The sequence below is a fragment of the Podarcis vaucheri genome (assembly GCF_965113315.1).
Source record: "Podarcis vaucheri genome assembly, chromosome: 3".
In the NCBI taxonomy this organism is placed as follows: Eukaryota; Metazoa; Chordata; class Lepidosauria; order Squamata; family Lacertidae; genus Podarcis; species Podarcis vaucheri.
This window is the reverse complement of record NC_138761.1, coordinates 25,085,639-25,102,689: the sequence shown is the minus strand read 5'-3', so window position 1 is coordinate 25,102,689 and position 17,051 is coordinate 25,085,639. Positions and strand designations below refer to the sequence as shown.

Genomic DNA, 17,051 nt, shown 5'->3' with positions numbered 1-17,051 from the left:
GGTTAGTTGCTATTCAGACTGGTGTTTCAATGCACTTTCCCCCTCTCGTGACAAGGTGTTTGCAAGTAAGGCTGAAATCCTATACCTACTTGCCTAGGAGCAAACAACATTGGAACTTGCCTTAAAGCAAACTTATAAGATTACACTGTAAATCCTGTTTCTGAAGGTTGATCTGAAAAGCAGCATGCTCAGTTACCCGTATTGTTGCAAGGTCTTCCTTTCTTAGTAATTGGTGGTGTTCACCTCAACCAAAAGATTAAACTGCTTAATGTAAGGCTAATTTTGCATGTTTCTATTTTCAGCTCCTTTCAGTAACCATTTCCATGAAATTGTTTTCATTTTCAGTCTTTGCCTCCCCATGTTAGAGTATGGGATTCGGTGAGTGTGGCAACTCTGCAAGTCATTGGCCTTGGGACTTTCGAGCGTGGAGTAGGATGCCTGGATTTTTCAAAAGCGGTAAGCAGGGAAATGCATTTTTAAACAAACGAAACAAAAAACAGTTTCTGGATTTTACAACATCACCCCCTCCCTCTCAATTAAACCAGAGTCATGTAAGATACAGCAAGGAAATGGCTGACAGGCATATATAGTACACAACATCACCTTTTTAAAGAACTAGCTACTATATGCAGGGACGCGGGTGGCGCTGTGGGTTAAACCACAGAGCCTAGGACTTGCCGATCAGAAGGTCGGCGGTTCGAATCCCTGCGATGGAGTGAGCTCCCGTTGCTCGGTCCCTGCTCCTGCCCACCTAGCAGTTCGAAAGTATTTCAAAGTGCAAGTAGATAAATAGGTACCACTCCGGCGGGAAGGTAAACGGCATTTCCATGCGCTGCTCTGGTTCGCCAGAAGCAGCTTAGTCATGCTGGCCACATGACTGTACGCCGGCTCCCTTGGCCAAAAAAGCGAGATGAGTGCCGCAACTCCAAAGTCGGTCACAACTGGACCTAATGGTCAGGGGTCCCTTTACCTTTACTATATGCAAGGTTGTGTGAAACACCTGTGGATTTGTATGTATTTTGTTGTTAAGCAACAAAACTTGATATTGCATTACTTCTGTGGACTTAAGGGACTTAAGTAGCTTTGAGGGTTTGCAGTATGACTTGTGCTAACCTGTTTGTAAACCTGCATCCAGTGGCAGATAAAGGGAGTAGGAGAGTCTGCCCCATCCATGCTGCTAATCAGTTCCTTTTCCACTATGGAAGAAGATGCTTCATATTGTGTGCAGAGTGCTGTACTCATGAAGCTGGTGCATGGTTTCCAACTCAGTCTGTCCAATTGCAGCCATCCTCAGAGGCAGCTTCTGTGCATTCTTCTTGTTGTTTGCTTGTTTGCTAGTTAACTGCACCAGGGCATTGTAGCTTTGTACAACAAAGCTTTGTCTTAAGGTTATTGTCAGCCTAGCAGTTCCAGCCAATCCTCCTACAGCAGCATGGTGCGCTGGATCAACACATGACATGCACACAGTGCAGTGGCATGGGAGTTGTGGTGCTTCAGCTCAGGGATGGGAAACCCATGGCCTCCCAGATGTTACTGTATTCCAGGTTCTGCCAGTGACCATTGGCAGTGCCTGGTTAGGGCTGATTGGAGTTGGCATGCGACAGCATCGAGAGGACCATGGGTTTCCCCAACCCTACTTTAGTTCTCAAGCAGCCAGATCCTATGGAAATCTCCATCAATTAGTGTTCTGACAGTTGCTGACAGCAAGTCTATGCTATGACATTTTATCCCCCCCCCCCCCGGAATTGCCCTAATTGTGAAAAATAATGAAAAACCAGAATGAGTCACCTAACATGCAACTTAAGAGTGTTGAGAACTGTGGGGATGGGTGTGTACATTCTACTAAAACGTGGCTCTCTAGAGGGTAGATAGCTCTCCATGGTGCAACACAGGACAGATGACCGAACAACAACACACAAAAGAACCCCACAAAGTCCGCAAGCAACGCCAGAAATAGAAATGAAGGCTGCATTGTGTATTTGTTTCAACACCTGCTGAAAGATTTGTTTCTTGTGAGGAAGTTCAGGAAGGCTAAATTTTGGCAAGCTCTGATACAAAGGATTTGTTTTCCCTTCTGATGTTGGACTTGACCTAGAACAGGAAATAAGGAAACCCTTGCTTTGCACTTCTGCCCTTTTCAAAAATAGCTTAGCCCTATCCATTTCTTTAAATAGCAACTGTCTAGTCTCAGTACTTCAGCATTTGCCATATCAGTGTTTGTAGCATAAACATTTGTATTTCTACATCTCTGATGAGGTGGTGATAGCAGTGCATCCTACATTTGTCAAAATAGTGAGATTTTGTAGAAGAAGAAAACAAGTATGAGGTTTCTCAGGTCAAAGGTGACCTACCTGACTTTAATAATAGTTTTTATCTAACTTAGCACCAATGGAGCATGTGCATGTGTTACATCTTGGGGACATTTAATGTACTTAGGGATATGTGGCAGTGGACAGTATACTAGACAAAGGTAGAAGAGAAAATCAGCTGCTTGGATTGACTTTTAGGATGTGATAAGACGTTTCCAGCATTTCTAATGTTGAGCATGTTATCTACCCTAAGCCTGTCCAGATGCGATTGTATTCTTATGTTACTGTGTGATTGTCTCGGGGTCACCTAGCGTGCTTCACAGCTGAGTGAGGATTTGAACCCTGTTCTCCCAGGTCTAGTCCAACACTCTCAACTACTACACCACAGCATGAGCAGCAGCTGCTCTGGTGTGCCAAGATTTTACACGTAGCAACTTGAGAGTCTAGCAGAAAGATTAAGCTGGCCACTTGTGGCCGATTTCCTTCCACGTTCAGAGTCATTTACAGATTGAGCATGTAATCCAAGCCCTGCTGTTGTTGCACCTGGTTGGTGTGTGAATCTGCACTTGAAAGTAAGTAAAACGTCATTGTAAATATTGAATGCTAGGTATTAATAACCTCAAATAATCATCGAAATAATAGGGAAATGGATTTGTACAAGTTTTATCTGCATACATCACATTGGCCTGCTTCTTATGACTTGGTAGGCCAAACTGTGGCTTACCAAGACCAGCAAATGTGTGGTCACTACGTTGCAGCCATTTTTTTCCTCCTCAGCCCTTTTTAGTGCTGCACCGTAAGGCAATATTTGGCTCATCATGTCATCCGAACTGGGGTTTATGGTTAAACTCTCTCCTCACTAACCACAAGCTGTAGCCAAGGTCTAGGAAGGAGCAATTGCAAGGTCTTCTCCACTGTTTTGAATTCTATCTGACTTGTAGCTTAGCCTACATCTAATGACGACATGCTTTGCTAATTTCTTCTCTTAAGGACTCAGGTACACATTTGTGTGTGATCGATGATTCTAACGAGCACATGCTGACTGTCTGGGATTGGCAGAAGAGATCAAAAGTAGCCGAGATTAAGGTAATTAGTAGAATTCATATATCCAGTATCCTGTACATATATGTACAAAATCATTACACAGATACACATGTTGTGAACTGTAGTAAATGTTTGTTATCTGAGATGGCAGCTTCTTCAGTGTTTGATATTGAGAAATGTGAATGGAAAACTTAAGAAGCCCATGTAAGTCAGATAATCTTAGAAAGCCTATTTTAGAGCTTCATAGAGCAAAATATTTGCAAAAGTTCAGGATATATGATGTTTATTTTTATTTATTTGGTGCTTTTACAAAGCCACACGTGGTTTCTGACACAGAAGTTATCTTTATGAAGGATCTTTCATTGTATGTGTCAAGAACCTAATGTCATTTTCTCAATCCCTCGCCCTATTTCTCACATCTGCAAACTGAAGAGAGGCTAGTGTGTAGGTGGGATTAAACCCTAGATCTCTTCTGCTTTCAGCCCCATATTATTAGCATTGGGAAATGAATGTATTCCAGATAACATGGGCTTGGATCCTATGATAAATTAACTGAAGGAAGTTCACGATGGAAGGTTTTCCATATTTCCCTTCCCGCTTCGGTGATTCTGAAAAAGCCTCTTTTCAAAGTAGGAAGCCCTCCTTAAAAATGTGGGACAGAGTTCAGGAGCCTGGTGGCTAAGATGGAGTACATTCAAAGCAGGCAGGAGCAGGGGACAGTGGCTTGGAGAACCCCAGGTAGCAAGAATGAACTGCTATTAATAAATATACTCATTTGCATGCCCATTATGTGGGATTTGTTTGCATAACGGTGAATTGTCTCCACTTATCTGCGTAAGCAGGAATGTTAACCGTGGTAACTGCCTTTTGTTGTTTCAACAGACTACAAACGAAGTTGTTCTTGCAGTAGCATTCCATCCAACTGACAAAGACACAATAATAACATCTGGCAAATCCCATATTTTTTTCTGGACTTGGAGCGGCAATTCTTTGACAAGGAAGCAAGGGATTTTTGGGGTAAGCATTCTTCCTCTCTGGGCAAGCTTCTTTCCTTGGTAGTCAAGATCATCTGATTTTATCAGACTGATGATCCTTAGATAACTGTTGTTGAGAAGAAAGGACTGTTCTGCCTAATAGGTCCCATATCTAATATATTGAGTGACTACACAAAGACATGCATTTAACTACTTCCAATGTAAAATGCACATAGCAAAGCCTCAAGAGAGTGATTTTGAGCAAGGGTCACTAAACCTTGTCCTTGTGAGCCATATTCCCACTCATAATCATGTCTCCACCTCATGCAATAACAGGATGGAGCTCTCTAGGCCATCTTCTAGTCCAGCCATCAGCTTGACATAGGGAATCCAGAGAAAGAGTGTATCTCCCTCAGATAGCTGTCCTTCTTCCATTTGAAGACCTGTAGGAAAGGAGAGCTCGCCACCCTTCTAGGTAACGATTTCCATCGCTGAACCGCTCTTGCTGTCGAAAGGTTTTTCGTAATACTCAACCAAAGTCTTCCCTCCTGTGATATCAAGCCTGTTAGATATAGTCCTGCCTTCTGAGGCAGCGGAAATCAAGTCTTCTTCTATGTGGCAGCCTTTTATTTATTTGAAGAGCACTATCATGGCCCTGCTGAGTATTCCTTTCTCCAGGCTAAATAAACCCAGTTCTATCCATCTTGTTGGACTTGTTTCCCATACTCAGCTGAACATCTTTGCTGCCCTCTTCAAAACCTTTTCTGGTTTCTCTAGCACCTCTATTCTCCTCATCCCTGTGGAGTTCTAAATTCATGTTCAGTCTCCAAGATACAGGTCTCCAAGATACAACTCCACAGAGTGGGGTGGGGTGGAAGCAGCAATGAAAGCAGAAAACGGGAGAGACCAGCCTAAGCATCTTGTCCTGCTGCTGCTCTACTCAAGAGCCAGTGTGTTGTAGTGGTTAAGAGTGGTAGACTTGTAATCTGGTGAACCGGGTTTGCGTCTCCGCTCCTCCACATGCAGCTGCTGGGTGACCTTGGGCTAGTCACACTTCTTTGAAGTCTCTCAGCCCCACTCACCTCACAGAGTGTTTGTTGTGGGGGAGGAAGGGAAAGGAGAATGTTAGCCGCTTTGAAACTCCTTAGGGTAGTGATAAAGCGGAATATCAAATCCAAACTCCTCCTCCTCTTCTTCTTCTTCTTCTTCTTCTTCTTCTTCTTCAAGTGCTACGGCATAATGAATGGCAGTCATCCCTCACATTTTCCAAAGCAGTGGTTGAGATGGAGAGAGTGCTACCATGTTTGAAGCAGCCCACGGAAATGTCTCTGGAACGAGATGTTTTGGATTGTGCCCGTTTTGCTTTTGTACATCTGCCTTGCATATTGTACTTTTTTAAAAAAATGCATTTTGTTGTTCCTTCTTTCTTTCTTTCTTTTTAGAAATACGAAAAACCCAAATTTGTTCAGTGCTTAGCATTTTTAGGAAACGGAGATGTTCTCACTGGAGACTCAGGTGGGATAATGCTTATATGGAGCAAAAATGCTGTAGAAGCCACTCCTGGGAAAGGATCGAAAGGTATGGCAATTTGTTAAACTGGCTTATATATATAGGGGCAGATAGGTTTAAAAATTCATAAAATGCAAGGAATTACAAAGGTAGTCGAAGGAATTGTCAGGTGCACGCAGGTTTCATACATCTTCAGCCTGTTGTGTCAATCCATGAAAAAACACCAGGTGACTCTTAGTGAACTGCCCTCCAGCAAATTTTCTTCCCATTTTGACACACTGGAGCAGTAGCCATAATGATTTTTTTAAAAAACATGCTTTCATATTACGGGCTAACCATACAGTTTTCTCCCAGGCTGCTCCGAAATCAGCAAGCGCTTAACTTTCCTGTTCATGCTTCTCAGCAAGAATTTTTAAACATGGTTAAAAACCACAATTTTTACTAGTATACTTCAGAAGAGACTTGGATTCGGGACGGCCAAAATGAAGCTATTTCTTCATATGGCATGTGCTTATTGGAAGTCGCTGCTGCAGTATGTGGGGGCATGTGGTTTAGATGACATTAGACAAATTCATGGACGGCAGGCCTGTCAGTGATTATTTGCTACCTCCGGCGGTTTCAGGGACACCATGGCACTGAAAGCCAGTTGCTGGGGAACAGAAGAGGCAAAGAACAATTGCCTTCCATCTCTTGCTTGCGGGCTTCCCAGAGGCATCCAGCTTTCCACTGTGAAAACTGGGGAGCTAGACTAGATGGATCCTTTGGCTTACCTATCCTGGGCCATCTTAAATATCAGCATATTCTACACTTGGTCCCCTTTCCTTAGGGACTCAAGCAGGTGCATGTGGCTGCCTGCGCCATCATATGGGCTATGAGATTGTCAAGAATCGCTTCTGCAGTTGCTCAGTGCTTAGGATGAGGCACACTAAGAAATATGCATGAGCAATGCAAAACCTCTTAACTTCAGTGTGTAATGTATCACATTGGAGAAGATGTCTTAACATAATGCAGTTTTATATAGCAGTATTTGGTCTTTAATATTGACACACACATGAAAGGAATACGTTAAAAAAAAAAGTAATGTACCAGATGCTGGCATTAGAGCTTTCTCTAATTTTAATTTTCTGCCTTTCAAGTTAAGCATGCTTTATAGGCCAGCGTTTTGTTTCAATTTAACATTTTAAAGAAGAATTACTATTTGCAACCAGCCATATGCAGGTCTGGCATTGCTGAGCCCTAAGGTAGCTCTTAAATCCAAGGATAATTGTTGTTTTTGGCAGCTAATTAAAATGCTGGGGCTTAAATGGGCATGCCAGAAAAAACATACTGTCAGAACAGGACGTTTTAACTGCAAATATATATATTTTCAGCAAATTTTCTTTCTGAAGAAAAGAATAAAATAAAATTTTAATTATAAAATGGATCGTACATTTAATATCATAATAACCCACCTAAAGCAAATGGCTCTTTTGCTATAGTTGCCATAGCAAATATTCCATAATGAAAAGTTGAATGTATTAATTATTTAAATGGTTCCAGGATTTTGTTGAGTTGGGCTTTTTATGGCTGATGTGTGCTGTTGAATTTATCATGGCTTTAATGGAGTTTTAGGTTTGTGTGTGTGTCTCTGTGCTTACATTGAGAAATAAAGCAAACTGCTCCCTAGGGATGGCCTGCTAAGTAAAGTTGGCATCTTTTACTTTCACTTGGGTTTTATGGAGAGCTTTGAAGCTAGGCACACATTTGTTATATATACATTTTATCCTAGAACAGATGGTAGTTCACACCTAATGGCATCTGCCCTTTAAAAATTAATCTTGAAGATTAACAAAAAAAACCCAACCCTTTGCAGTAGCAGCCAGATGAACTAATGTTATTTGGTAAGGTTTTCTAATTAAAATATCTGGGCACATTGTTACGTGCAAAGCCTTTACACCAGTAATCCAATTCACACCTGAGCTGCACTTAATGCAGGTTTTATAGAGGTTTTTTTACATTTGTTTCTGAATTCATCCTTCAGTGTTTATGTAGAAAAATAGCAAACCGTAGCATTACCAACTTTTACTAAAGCCACCCTAGACATCCCCGGCCCTCACAATACACACACACACACACACACACACACACACACACACACACACTCCTCTCGCGGACACACCTCTTGTTTTTGAAAATTTGGGCAGATAGCTTCTAGTTATGAGAGCCTCTGAGCTCGGAAGCACCCTGTACTCCCTCCAAGCACCTGGCGTTCAGTATCCTACTGCCTCCGAGCCTAGAGGTTCTGTTTTATCTATCAAAGTTAAAAAGACATAAAATCATTTTTAAAAAGCATATATGTAGCTTTATTCAAACCATGATTCACCAAGGCAGTTAGCCCCAGAATATGTTTTAGTTCCAGAAGTCGTTTTCTTCTTTTTCTTTGCTGCCCCAGAAGAAAGGACTAGATCTTAATGGACTTGAATTAACAGCAGAGCAAATTTTGGTTGAACAATAGAAGAAACTTCTTACTGGAGCGATTTGACAATAGGACCATTTATCCAGAGGCATTGTGAGCTCTTATTCACTGTTGCTCTTCCAGCAGAAGCTTGCCAACCATTGCTTGGGGGGAAAGGAAGGCTCTTAGCTCTGGATTTCCTACCTCAAGCAGGTGGTTGAACTAAATGGCCTACAAGACATTCTCCAAATCTTTATGATTCCATGGCCCAGTTCAGATCATCACATTAGCAAGCCAAGATAAGCCTATGCCTGCACATGTAGCCATTTCCCTCCCCGCCCTTGTCGGCACACCACAGTTAAACTTACAAGCCTATAGTCTCTTGTTCCGCCCAAACCAGGAGTGTGGTTTAAGATTCCAGCTTGTCCCCAATCTGGAAACCCTAGTTTCCCAGTTCAGATGCAATGGGAAATCATAGCTAACTGATGGTTTCCTAACTTACTGCTGAGAAAGGAGGATGGAAGGGGGTAGCGTGAGTGTGGAGTGTGCAGGCGGAAGGTTTGTGCATATCATAGCTTCCTAAACTGAGACATGGTCATCCAAACTGACTTCATGCTTTTGTTATAATATTCAGAGAGGACTTTGGTCACTACAGAATGGCAGTGGGAAGCCTCTGCCAGTCTAGGACTAGGGCGAAAGATTCCACAGCATAGTTAGATTGCAAATTCAGGCAGCCTTGAACGCCTAGAATCTCTGTTAGGAAATTGACCACCAAGTTCCCAACAGGAGTGATCATAAAGCCAGTGGAAGCTACTTTGTAATCACTTTTAAGTTCCAGTTTTGGCAGGCTAGAAAATCACAGTGTTGTTGAAACCATCCACATAGGAAAAAATACCCACCCCACCCACCCACCAAAAAGTGTCTGTCTTTAATGTAATATTTTCATTTTTCTGATTATTCTTCTGTGTAAACTGGCAAAACCATTATAGCAACTTAGAACTCTTTCTGCTGTGACCACAGGTGTGTATCAGATCAGTCGGCAAATCAAAGCTCACAATGGCAGCGTGTTCACCCTCTGCCAAATGAGGAACGGGATGCTGCTCACTGGAGGTGGGAAGGACAGAAAAATAATTCTGTGGGATCATGACTTGAACCCTGAAAGGGAAATAGAGGTAGGCATATTACTGTCACCAAAGAAATGGAACCACGTAGCAATTGTGGTACTGCTGTTGCTCTTCTTGTTATTGCTGTGCTACTTACAGCGTCATTTACATTCCCCTCATTGATTTCATTATTAATGTTTTTACCTCATCATTTCTCTGATGAGCTTAGAACAGTATACAAGATTCCCACCCCCTTCTGTTTTTATCTTCACAACAACCCTGAGAGATTGTCTAGGTCTGCAGTCACCTAGTGAGCGTTATGAGTTGGTAGGGAACACAAGACCCTTGAGCCTATTCTGCCCACATGTGGCTATTTCCCTTCTGTCATATTCATACAACTTTACCTGCTCACTTCATGCCCACTTTCCACATTTGCCGTGGTGGACTCTCGCCAACACATGTCTGTGCCACAATACGTTTCTTGGGGCTCAATCCAGTGGGAAGTGTTCCTTAGTAAGCCCCATTGAATCGGGGTTGTGTAAAATGATGTCTGTGCAGCTCTGCTCCATCTTACTGAACACCATGCAGAGAGATGTTGCTGATTAATTCTGCCCTTGGTTTTATCTGTGAAGTTAAGTTCAGTGCCACTCCCAGTTTACACATGGGGAAACATGACAGACGCATCACAGCTTGTCTTGAAATCCACAGGTGATCGGCAGCTTGAACCCAAAATTGCCAAGTCCCACTCCAGCACGCCCCTCACCTGGCCTTGGCAACTCCCAGTAAAAAGCAAAATGACATTTTAATCTCTATTTGCGGTGATGAATTCACAGCCTCTGGGGGTGTTAATATACCTGTTCGGTAAGGGAAATGGCTTCAAAAGAGTCATTTTATAAAGATAATTAATAAAATCAACAAGTTAGATGCCAACTGGATATAAATCACCATTGAACTTGGTAAACAGCAACTTGAGTGATGTAGATTGTTATCTCTCCTAATCCTATTCCCTTTGTTAACGTGCCATGTTCTCTGTATACAGCTGTTATTTGATGCTGAAAAATCCTGCCAGCTCTTCTGGGAAAAATATAGTAGTTAGATAAACATCTTTGCATTTTTTTAGTTTGAGGTCCCCTGTCCCCCGTCCCCCATTTTATTTCCTCTTGGCATTAGACAGGCAAGCAAATTGAACGTTTTATAATAGAAAATGTAAGGAAGCAGCCAGCTGATGTTAAGATTCTTTATCACTCCCAATGCTTGTTCCTCATGTGTTGAGAGATGTCTTTAACATACTTGCATGAGAAGCCTTCATTCTATTGAGACTACTTAAAACGGTGCGCAGCGAAGAATTCAGTATAGCAGGTTCTTCCTTGTTTGTATCCATTCTGAAGTCTTCTTCAACGCTTGTGTTTCTGAAATCAGATAGCAGTGCAACACAACTCCTTAATGGTGCATTCTAAGAATCATCCCCACCACTTATAGAATTTAGTGGGATTGCTCCTTTTAAGTGGCCTTTAAAAACATAGTTGCCAGAAGCGTCTTGCCAGATGTGGTGGAGCCACTATGCTAGCTTCCTGGCAGGTCAGTTTCACACCAGGAGGGGCAAGGAAATGGAGAGGTCAGTATGGTGTAAATTCACAGGCAGGAAGATCAAGTTGGCTCCACTTGCATTTGCACCACACAAACTTCCCCTCCCATCCCGCTCACCCCTCCTTTCCTTGCCAGGAAACTAGCACTGCAGCTACACTTAACCCAGCAAGCAACTTCTAAATGCTGCTGTCATCGGCACCAAGGAAACATTTCATTTATGCTTCAATAATCCAGGCTGCTCCTATTGATGAGTAGGGACAGAGTCAGTCTTCATTTGAGCAGCTCTGTTTGAGGCGAGCACAGTTTGCCCTTTAAGCAGACCCATTTTCCAAACTGGATCTCGCACTCCTGTCTCTGGGCACTCTGCCTTCCCTGCCAATCCCTCCTCAAGTCCAGAAAAGCCTTGCTTTGGGAGAAGTGGGAGGATACGTTGGCAGCAGGGGGTCTAACCAGCAGGGATGTCCCTCAAATCTAACCACTAGCCTGTTAGGCAAATATTGATAGCTGTCCTTACTCCACTCCATTCAATGTGTTCTTTACAAGTATTGTAGTGTATGTCATGAGCGGAGCACTAGATTTAAAATAGTTTGGTGCCGATTTAGACCCATTTCCAAATTCCTCCTCAGCTCTGCATGTGCTTCAAGATGCTATTGTTTTTAGAAATTATAACTGTTATGCTCTGAGGACTAAAATAATTGAGCTTATGGGAAATCTGTTTTATTAGGTTCCTGATCAGTATGGGACAATCAGAGCTGTAGCAGAAGGCAAAGCTGACCAATTTCTACTTGGCACTTCGCGGAATTTTATTTTGCGGGGAACATTTAATGACGGTTTCCAAGTGGAAGTACAGGTGAGTTCACTTCGCCCCCTTTCCAACCCACCCGCTACTTCAGCTGCGCCATTGAGATTTAATTGGTTTGGTACAGGTTATAGAGGGACGCGGGTGGTGCTGTGGGTTAAACCACAGAGCCTAGGACTTGCCGATCAGAAGGTCGGCAGTTCAAATCCCTGTGATGGGGTGAGCTCCCGTTGCTCGGTCCCTGCTCCTGCCAACCTAGCAGTTCGAAAGCATGTCAAAGTGCAAGTAGATAAATAGGTACCACTCCAGCAGAAAGGTAAACGGCGTTTCCGTGCTTCTCTGGTCCACCAGAAGCGGCTTAGTCATGCTGGCCACATGACCCGGAAGCTGTACGCTGGCTCCCTCGGCAAGATGAACGCCGCAACCCCAGAATCGGTCACGACTTGAACCTAATGGTCAGGGGTCCCTTTACCCTTTACCTTTACAGGTTATAGATATCTGTCCAGTAATTCAGGTTTGCTTTGCTTACATTATAGGGGCACACAGATGAGCTCTGGGGCCTGGCGACACATCCTTTTAAAGATCTCTTCTTAACGTGTGCTCAAGATGGGCAAGTTTGTATGTGGAACTCAGCGGACCACACACTTGAATGGACCAGGTTGGTGGAGGTATGCGAGCTTCTTTTTCTGAAGTTGTCAGCTGTAATCGTAGGACGCTTCCCTGCCTACACAAGTAGAGCTTCCTCTTAGGGGTGGAGCCAGCCTGTACTACTACATCTCATAACAAGCAATGGCAGTGCCTTTGCAGTGTCAGGGGCGGGGCATAGCTCAGAAGTAGAGCACATGTGCTTTGTCATTGGGCCTTGTTGGTGTGGAGGAGGGTTGGCAGTGTTTTTGTACGCATGTTATTAAGAACAATAGAAAAGTGTGGTGTTAATATAGTCTGGTTAGTGGTCATATGAACATGGAACCTCAGGATTGTAGACATAGGCCTTTTGGAATTAATGGACAGAACTAACTTCAGGTCATTAGTTTCATTGGGTCTGCTCTGGGTAAGGGTTAGTTGAAGGCAACCCTAAGTTTCTTCTTCATTTTTCATTTACTTACGGTTCCCCTTCATTGAAGCTAGTAAGCTTGGTATCTTCCTTGCACTACACACATATACTGTGCTTTAGTAATTAGGGACAGTGAAGACGCTCTTGCATTGTCCCCTTCAAAATTAGGCATGAGGTAGGGGACGCGGGTGGCGCTGTGGGTTAAACCACAGAGCCTAGGACTTGCCAATCAGAAGGTCGGCAGTTCGAATACCCGCGACGGGGTGAGCTCCCGTTGCTCGGTCCCTGCTCCTGAAAACCTAGCAGTTCGAAAGCACGTCAAAGTAGATAAATAGGTACCACTCCAGCGGGAAGGTAAACGGCGTTTCCATGTGCTGCTCTGGTTTTCCAGAAGCGGCTTAGTCATGCTGGCCACATAACCCGGAAGCTGTATGCCAGCTCCCTCGGCCAATAAAGCGAGATGAGCGCCGCAACCCCAGAGTCAGTCACGACTGGACCTAATGGTCAGGGGTCCCTTTACCTTTACCTTTTAGGGGGCGGTTAAGATTTCTAGCCCTCCAGATGTTGCTGAACTACAGCTGCTACCATCCCTGACCACGCTGACTGAGCTGATGGGTTGATACCCAACAACAGATGGAAGATTACAGGTTCCCCATCCCCATACTGTATTCTTCTATTGAATCTCTTATCATGGAGAGTTGGAGTACCGTTCTTTCCATATCATCAGGGTACCTGAGTGACTAATTTATTCGGAAATATTATTTTTGCGGGAAAGAGTTAATTGATTCAAATCTTACTACGAGGACAATAAATATTGTAGCAATCACTGGCCATCTTGCTTCATAAGTTAGAACTGTGGTGCTTGCTCCATTTTCCTTTTTTTTCAGTCCAGGTGAGGCAGTTTGGCATATATGTTGTTTTTGTGTGAATGCTAACTAGGTTTCAGCCTAAATCGTAAGCCCAAAATGTGTCTTTCAGGAACCAGGACATTGTGCTGACTTCCATCCAAGTGGAACAGTGGTAGCAATAGGAACACACTCAGGAAGGTAAATGCTTTTGTCCCTCTGCTCAAGCGAAGCAAATGCGATTATTATATCTCAGGAAATTGTTCTAGTAATTTGTTTGTTTCACTCCAATGTATTCTCCTTTCCCTACATATCAGGTATGTAACCTCCTCTGGGGAGGTGGGGGGGAAGAGAACATAAAAATATAATGGTGACACATTAACATGTTTTTATATTTTTTTTAAGCCAATGGAATTTATCGTTATGCCAGCAAAACAAAGCTGACCTACTCCAGCTAGAGATCTCGTGTATTCATATTGTCATCCTTTGTTTTTTCATGGTAGTAAAATGCAAACGTCTTTTGGAATAATAAGGAAAACTCCTTAGATCAGATGTTCTCCCAAATAAGAGGACTCTGTTTTCCATACTCAATTTTGCTGAAACATAAGAAAATTTTGTCTTCTCTGTAGGCTGGAGGAACTGAATACTTGGGAGGGGGTAGGAAGGGCTGTATTGTGATGATCAGCACAGTGATATGTTACAATGCAATCCCATTCAAATTTTGTCAAGAGGGAGCCAATGAACCTTGCAAAAAAAACACAAAACAGCAACACCTATATATGTTGTCTTTTTACCCTGTTTCAGCCCTACAGGCATTTATCATGCTTGCTCTGCATTCAAACTGCCAAACATCCATCAACTGCTTAACAATTGAGTCATCAATTCTACAAAGCCAAGCACAAGAGATTTTTTTTCCCAGAGATCTGCGATTTTGTTATTGCTTGGAGAATTATGGAGTGGCTCTCCCCCCCCCCCGTTTTCTTCTACCAATCAAAAGTATTAATGTTTAGTTTGCAGCCAAGCCCAACATTTCACAGCCTGCGACAACTTTACTGGGCTAGTTTACCATCTGCTTGCTGCCTACGTTTTCACTTGGAAATGAGAGCTCCTCGAGGAATGTATATTTTCCCCAAAGCGAAACCCAGCTGTAGTAATAAAAAGCTCCAACAGAGCTTTGCATGTGAACTGCTGGATTTTCATACACAGGAAATTCATTTCACGGAGTCGTGGTCTGTATAAGCAGACACCTTCCATGCATGTATCAAGTGAATGAAAGAGCACCAGTCTTCGTTAAAAGTAGGAGCTTTGGGGCATTCATTGTCTCGTATGTGGACATGTAGCCCAAGTTTTGTAAGTTTTAACAGGGCTAACCCAGGGGTCTAAAGGATTGCTGGTTTTCTTTTTAAATTAATCTCATGGGGTTACTCTCTTAACCTTCTATCCCACCCACTTCTTTAAAAGGTTCGTGACAGCACATGCACACACTATTCATAAAAAAAAGTTTGCAAACAATACTGCCTCAAGTGAACTTAACACCTAAATTCGCTCTCTGCTTGCTTTTTACAGGAAAACGTAGCTGCTTCTTTCAGTGTCTTGATTAAAATTAATTATCTGGCAGCTAAAATCACGGGAGCTATGCTAGAAATTGCACCCATATAACTAGTTAATACTCTGTGCTGTCCTAGGGGTAACATCAAGAACACAATAGCGGTGTAAGCAAAAAAGAAAGAACTCCATACTTTAAGGCAAAACACCCATAGAGTCCCTGGCAACTTCATCTGTGCCCAACAGTCATAATGTAGATTCATGTTAATGCTCCTCCATTAGCTAGGCCTAATGTATGGAAGGCACTAATCAACGTGCTGCATTGATGGGAACAACATACTCAGTCAATGTCCTCTCTGGCTAGCAACAAAATGCAAACTGATTTATGTGTTTGGGGTAAAGATCACGGACCTGCTTCCATGTCTGTATAAACGCACATGTGAACCCTTACCTTGCATATGTGTCCACAGGAGTGAACTGCACAGAGGTTACGGTAATGGGCATGGTTACTTCAGAAACACCAATTATTTGCTCGCTTACTTTGGTGAATTGGCAAGAACCAACAGGTGCCAATAGAGATGAATACAAAATCTTTATTTGCACACAGTGGCAGTAAAATGGCAAGCTTGGAGCTGTAGTGCAGAAATATAAAATAGCGAGATGGATAGGTACCACAAGTTGCACAGTATAACCAAGCCCTGCTGCTCCTTGTGCCCTTGCGCATACACACTGCCTTAGACATTTGACTGAAGTGCCCAGAGGCAAAGCAGTAGGTTGGCTTCACCCAAACCAGGTTGCTCTGTATTCCTTGAGACTCAAGCAGTGCAGCGATGAACCAAACTCTAAAATTCTGGAGCAGATACTGCAAAATCCAAAGATTTGCACTGGCTACATTCAAGCCATCAAGATCTCAGCTTAATAAGCGAAGACAACTTTTTTGCACCCATATGCAGATACTTTGCATGACCAGTGAAGCAAGCCAGGAAGCCACGGTTAACCATAGCTTCCTATTGCATCTGAGCTGGGAAACTAATATTAATGGCTTCTAAACAAGCTAGAATACGAAGTCATTGTGTAAAAGTTGGCTTCCAGAAATCCTGGTTTGTTTTGAAACTATTCACTTTAATTCACTGTTGGGAATGAAGATATGGTTAACTGGTTCCTGGCTTGTTCACTCGTGTAAAGTGAAGAATGAAGCAGTTGTGTGCAGGTGCCTGAAGCTCCTGCACATCTTGACTATTGGAACCAAGCCACTGATTGTGCAAAGGAACACATGCTTCCTATATCAGTGGCTTCTCGTGGACCCACCGATGAGCGTGCACAGAGCTCCTTAAACTATAATGGATATGCTATTCCATTCACTGAAGAATGCAGATCTGCACATCCCTGCCTTCCTTTGCTTAGATATGTAAAATTAATACTTAAGGTCCTGTGGTGTCTGGCTTGGCCTGTTCCCCTGCCCGCCCCCCAAAAAACTTCTTTAAAATCTGTAGCATTAAGTTGTCGTCATCCGTGACAATTTGTAGAATCAATTTTAGGAAAGGACAGTTTTACTCTTCCTGATACCCTTTGCTAGATTCTCTTTTCATTAAGTTCACTTTTTTAAATATTTGCCGCATTATTTAAAGTGAATAAGAGATCCCAAGTAGATGACAAGCTGCATGTATGGTGGTTTTGTGTGCCTTCGATAAAGAATTAGCACCTTCCCTGGTTTAGATCTGTCGGGATTTAACGCGAATAGCAGAAGCAAACACCAGCAATTTTGGTGGCATTTTTTTAAAAAACACTTGAATGTTATTCAACACCAAAGCAGCAGGCTGAAACATGTCGGTCATCCAGCTGCAATAC

At 42.9% G+C, this 17,051-nt stretch overlaps 1 protein-coding gene across 3 annotated transcripts in view; it reads left to right on the top strand.

The window, feature by feature from the left end:
• EML4 (EMAP like 4) overlaps positions 1 to 17,051 on the top strand; it is a 96,844-nt gene that overhangs the window by 63,520 nt on the left and 16,273 nt on the right. For all 3 annotated transcript variants that reach the window (XM_082217396.1, XM_082217395.1, XM_082217394.1), the window contains 8 exons: positions 346 to 456; positions 3,300 to 3,395; positions 4,236 to 4,370; positions 5,770 to 5,905; positions 9,291 to 9,442; positions 11,685 to 11,810; positions 12,296 to 12,427; positions 13,792 to 13,859. In XM_082217396.1, the coding sequence (XP_082073522.1) occupies positions 346 to 456; positions 3,300 to 3,395; positions 4,236 to 4,370; positions 5,770 to 5,905; positions 9,291 to 9,442; positions 11,685 to 11,810; positions 12,296 to 12,427; positions 13,792 to 13,859 (956 nt within the window). The remainder of the gene's footprint in view (positions 1 to 345; positions 457 to 3,299; positions 3,396 to 4,235; positions 4,371 to 5,769; positions 5,906 to 9,290; positions 9,443 to 11,684; positions 11,811 to 12,295; positions 12,428 to 13,791; positions 13,860 to 17,051) is intronic.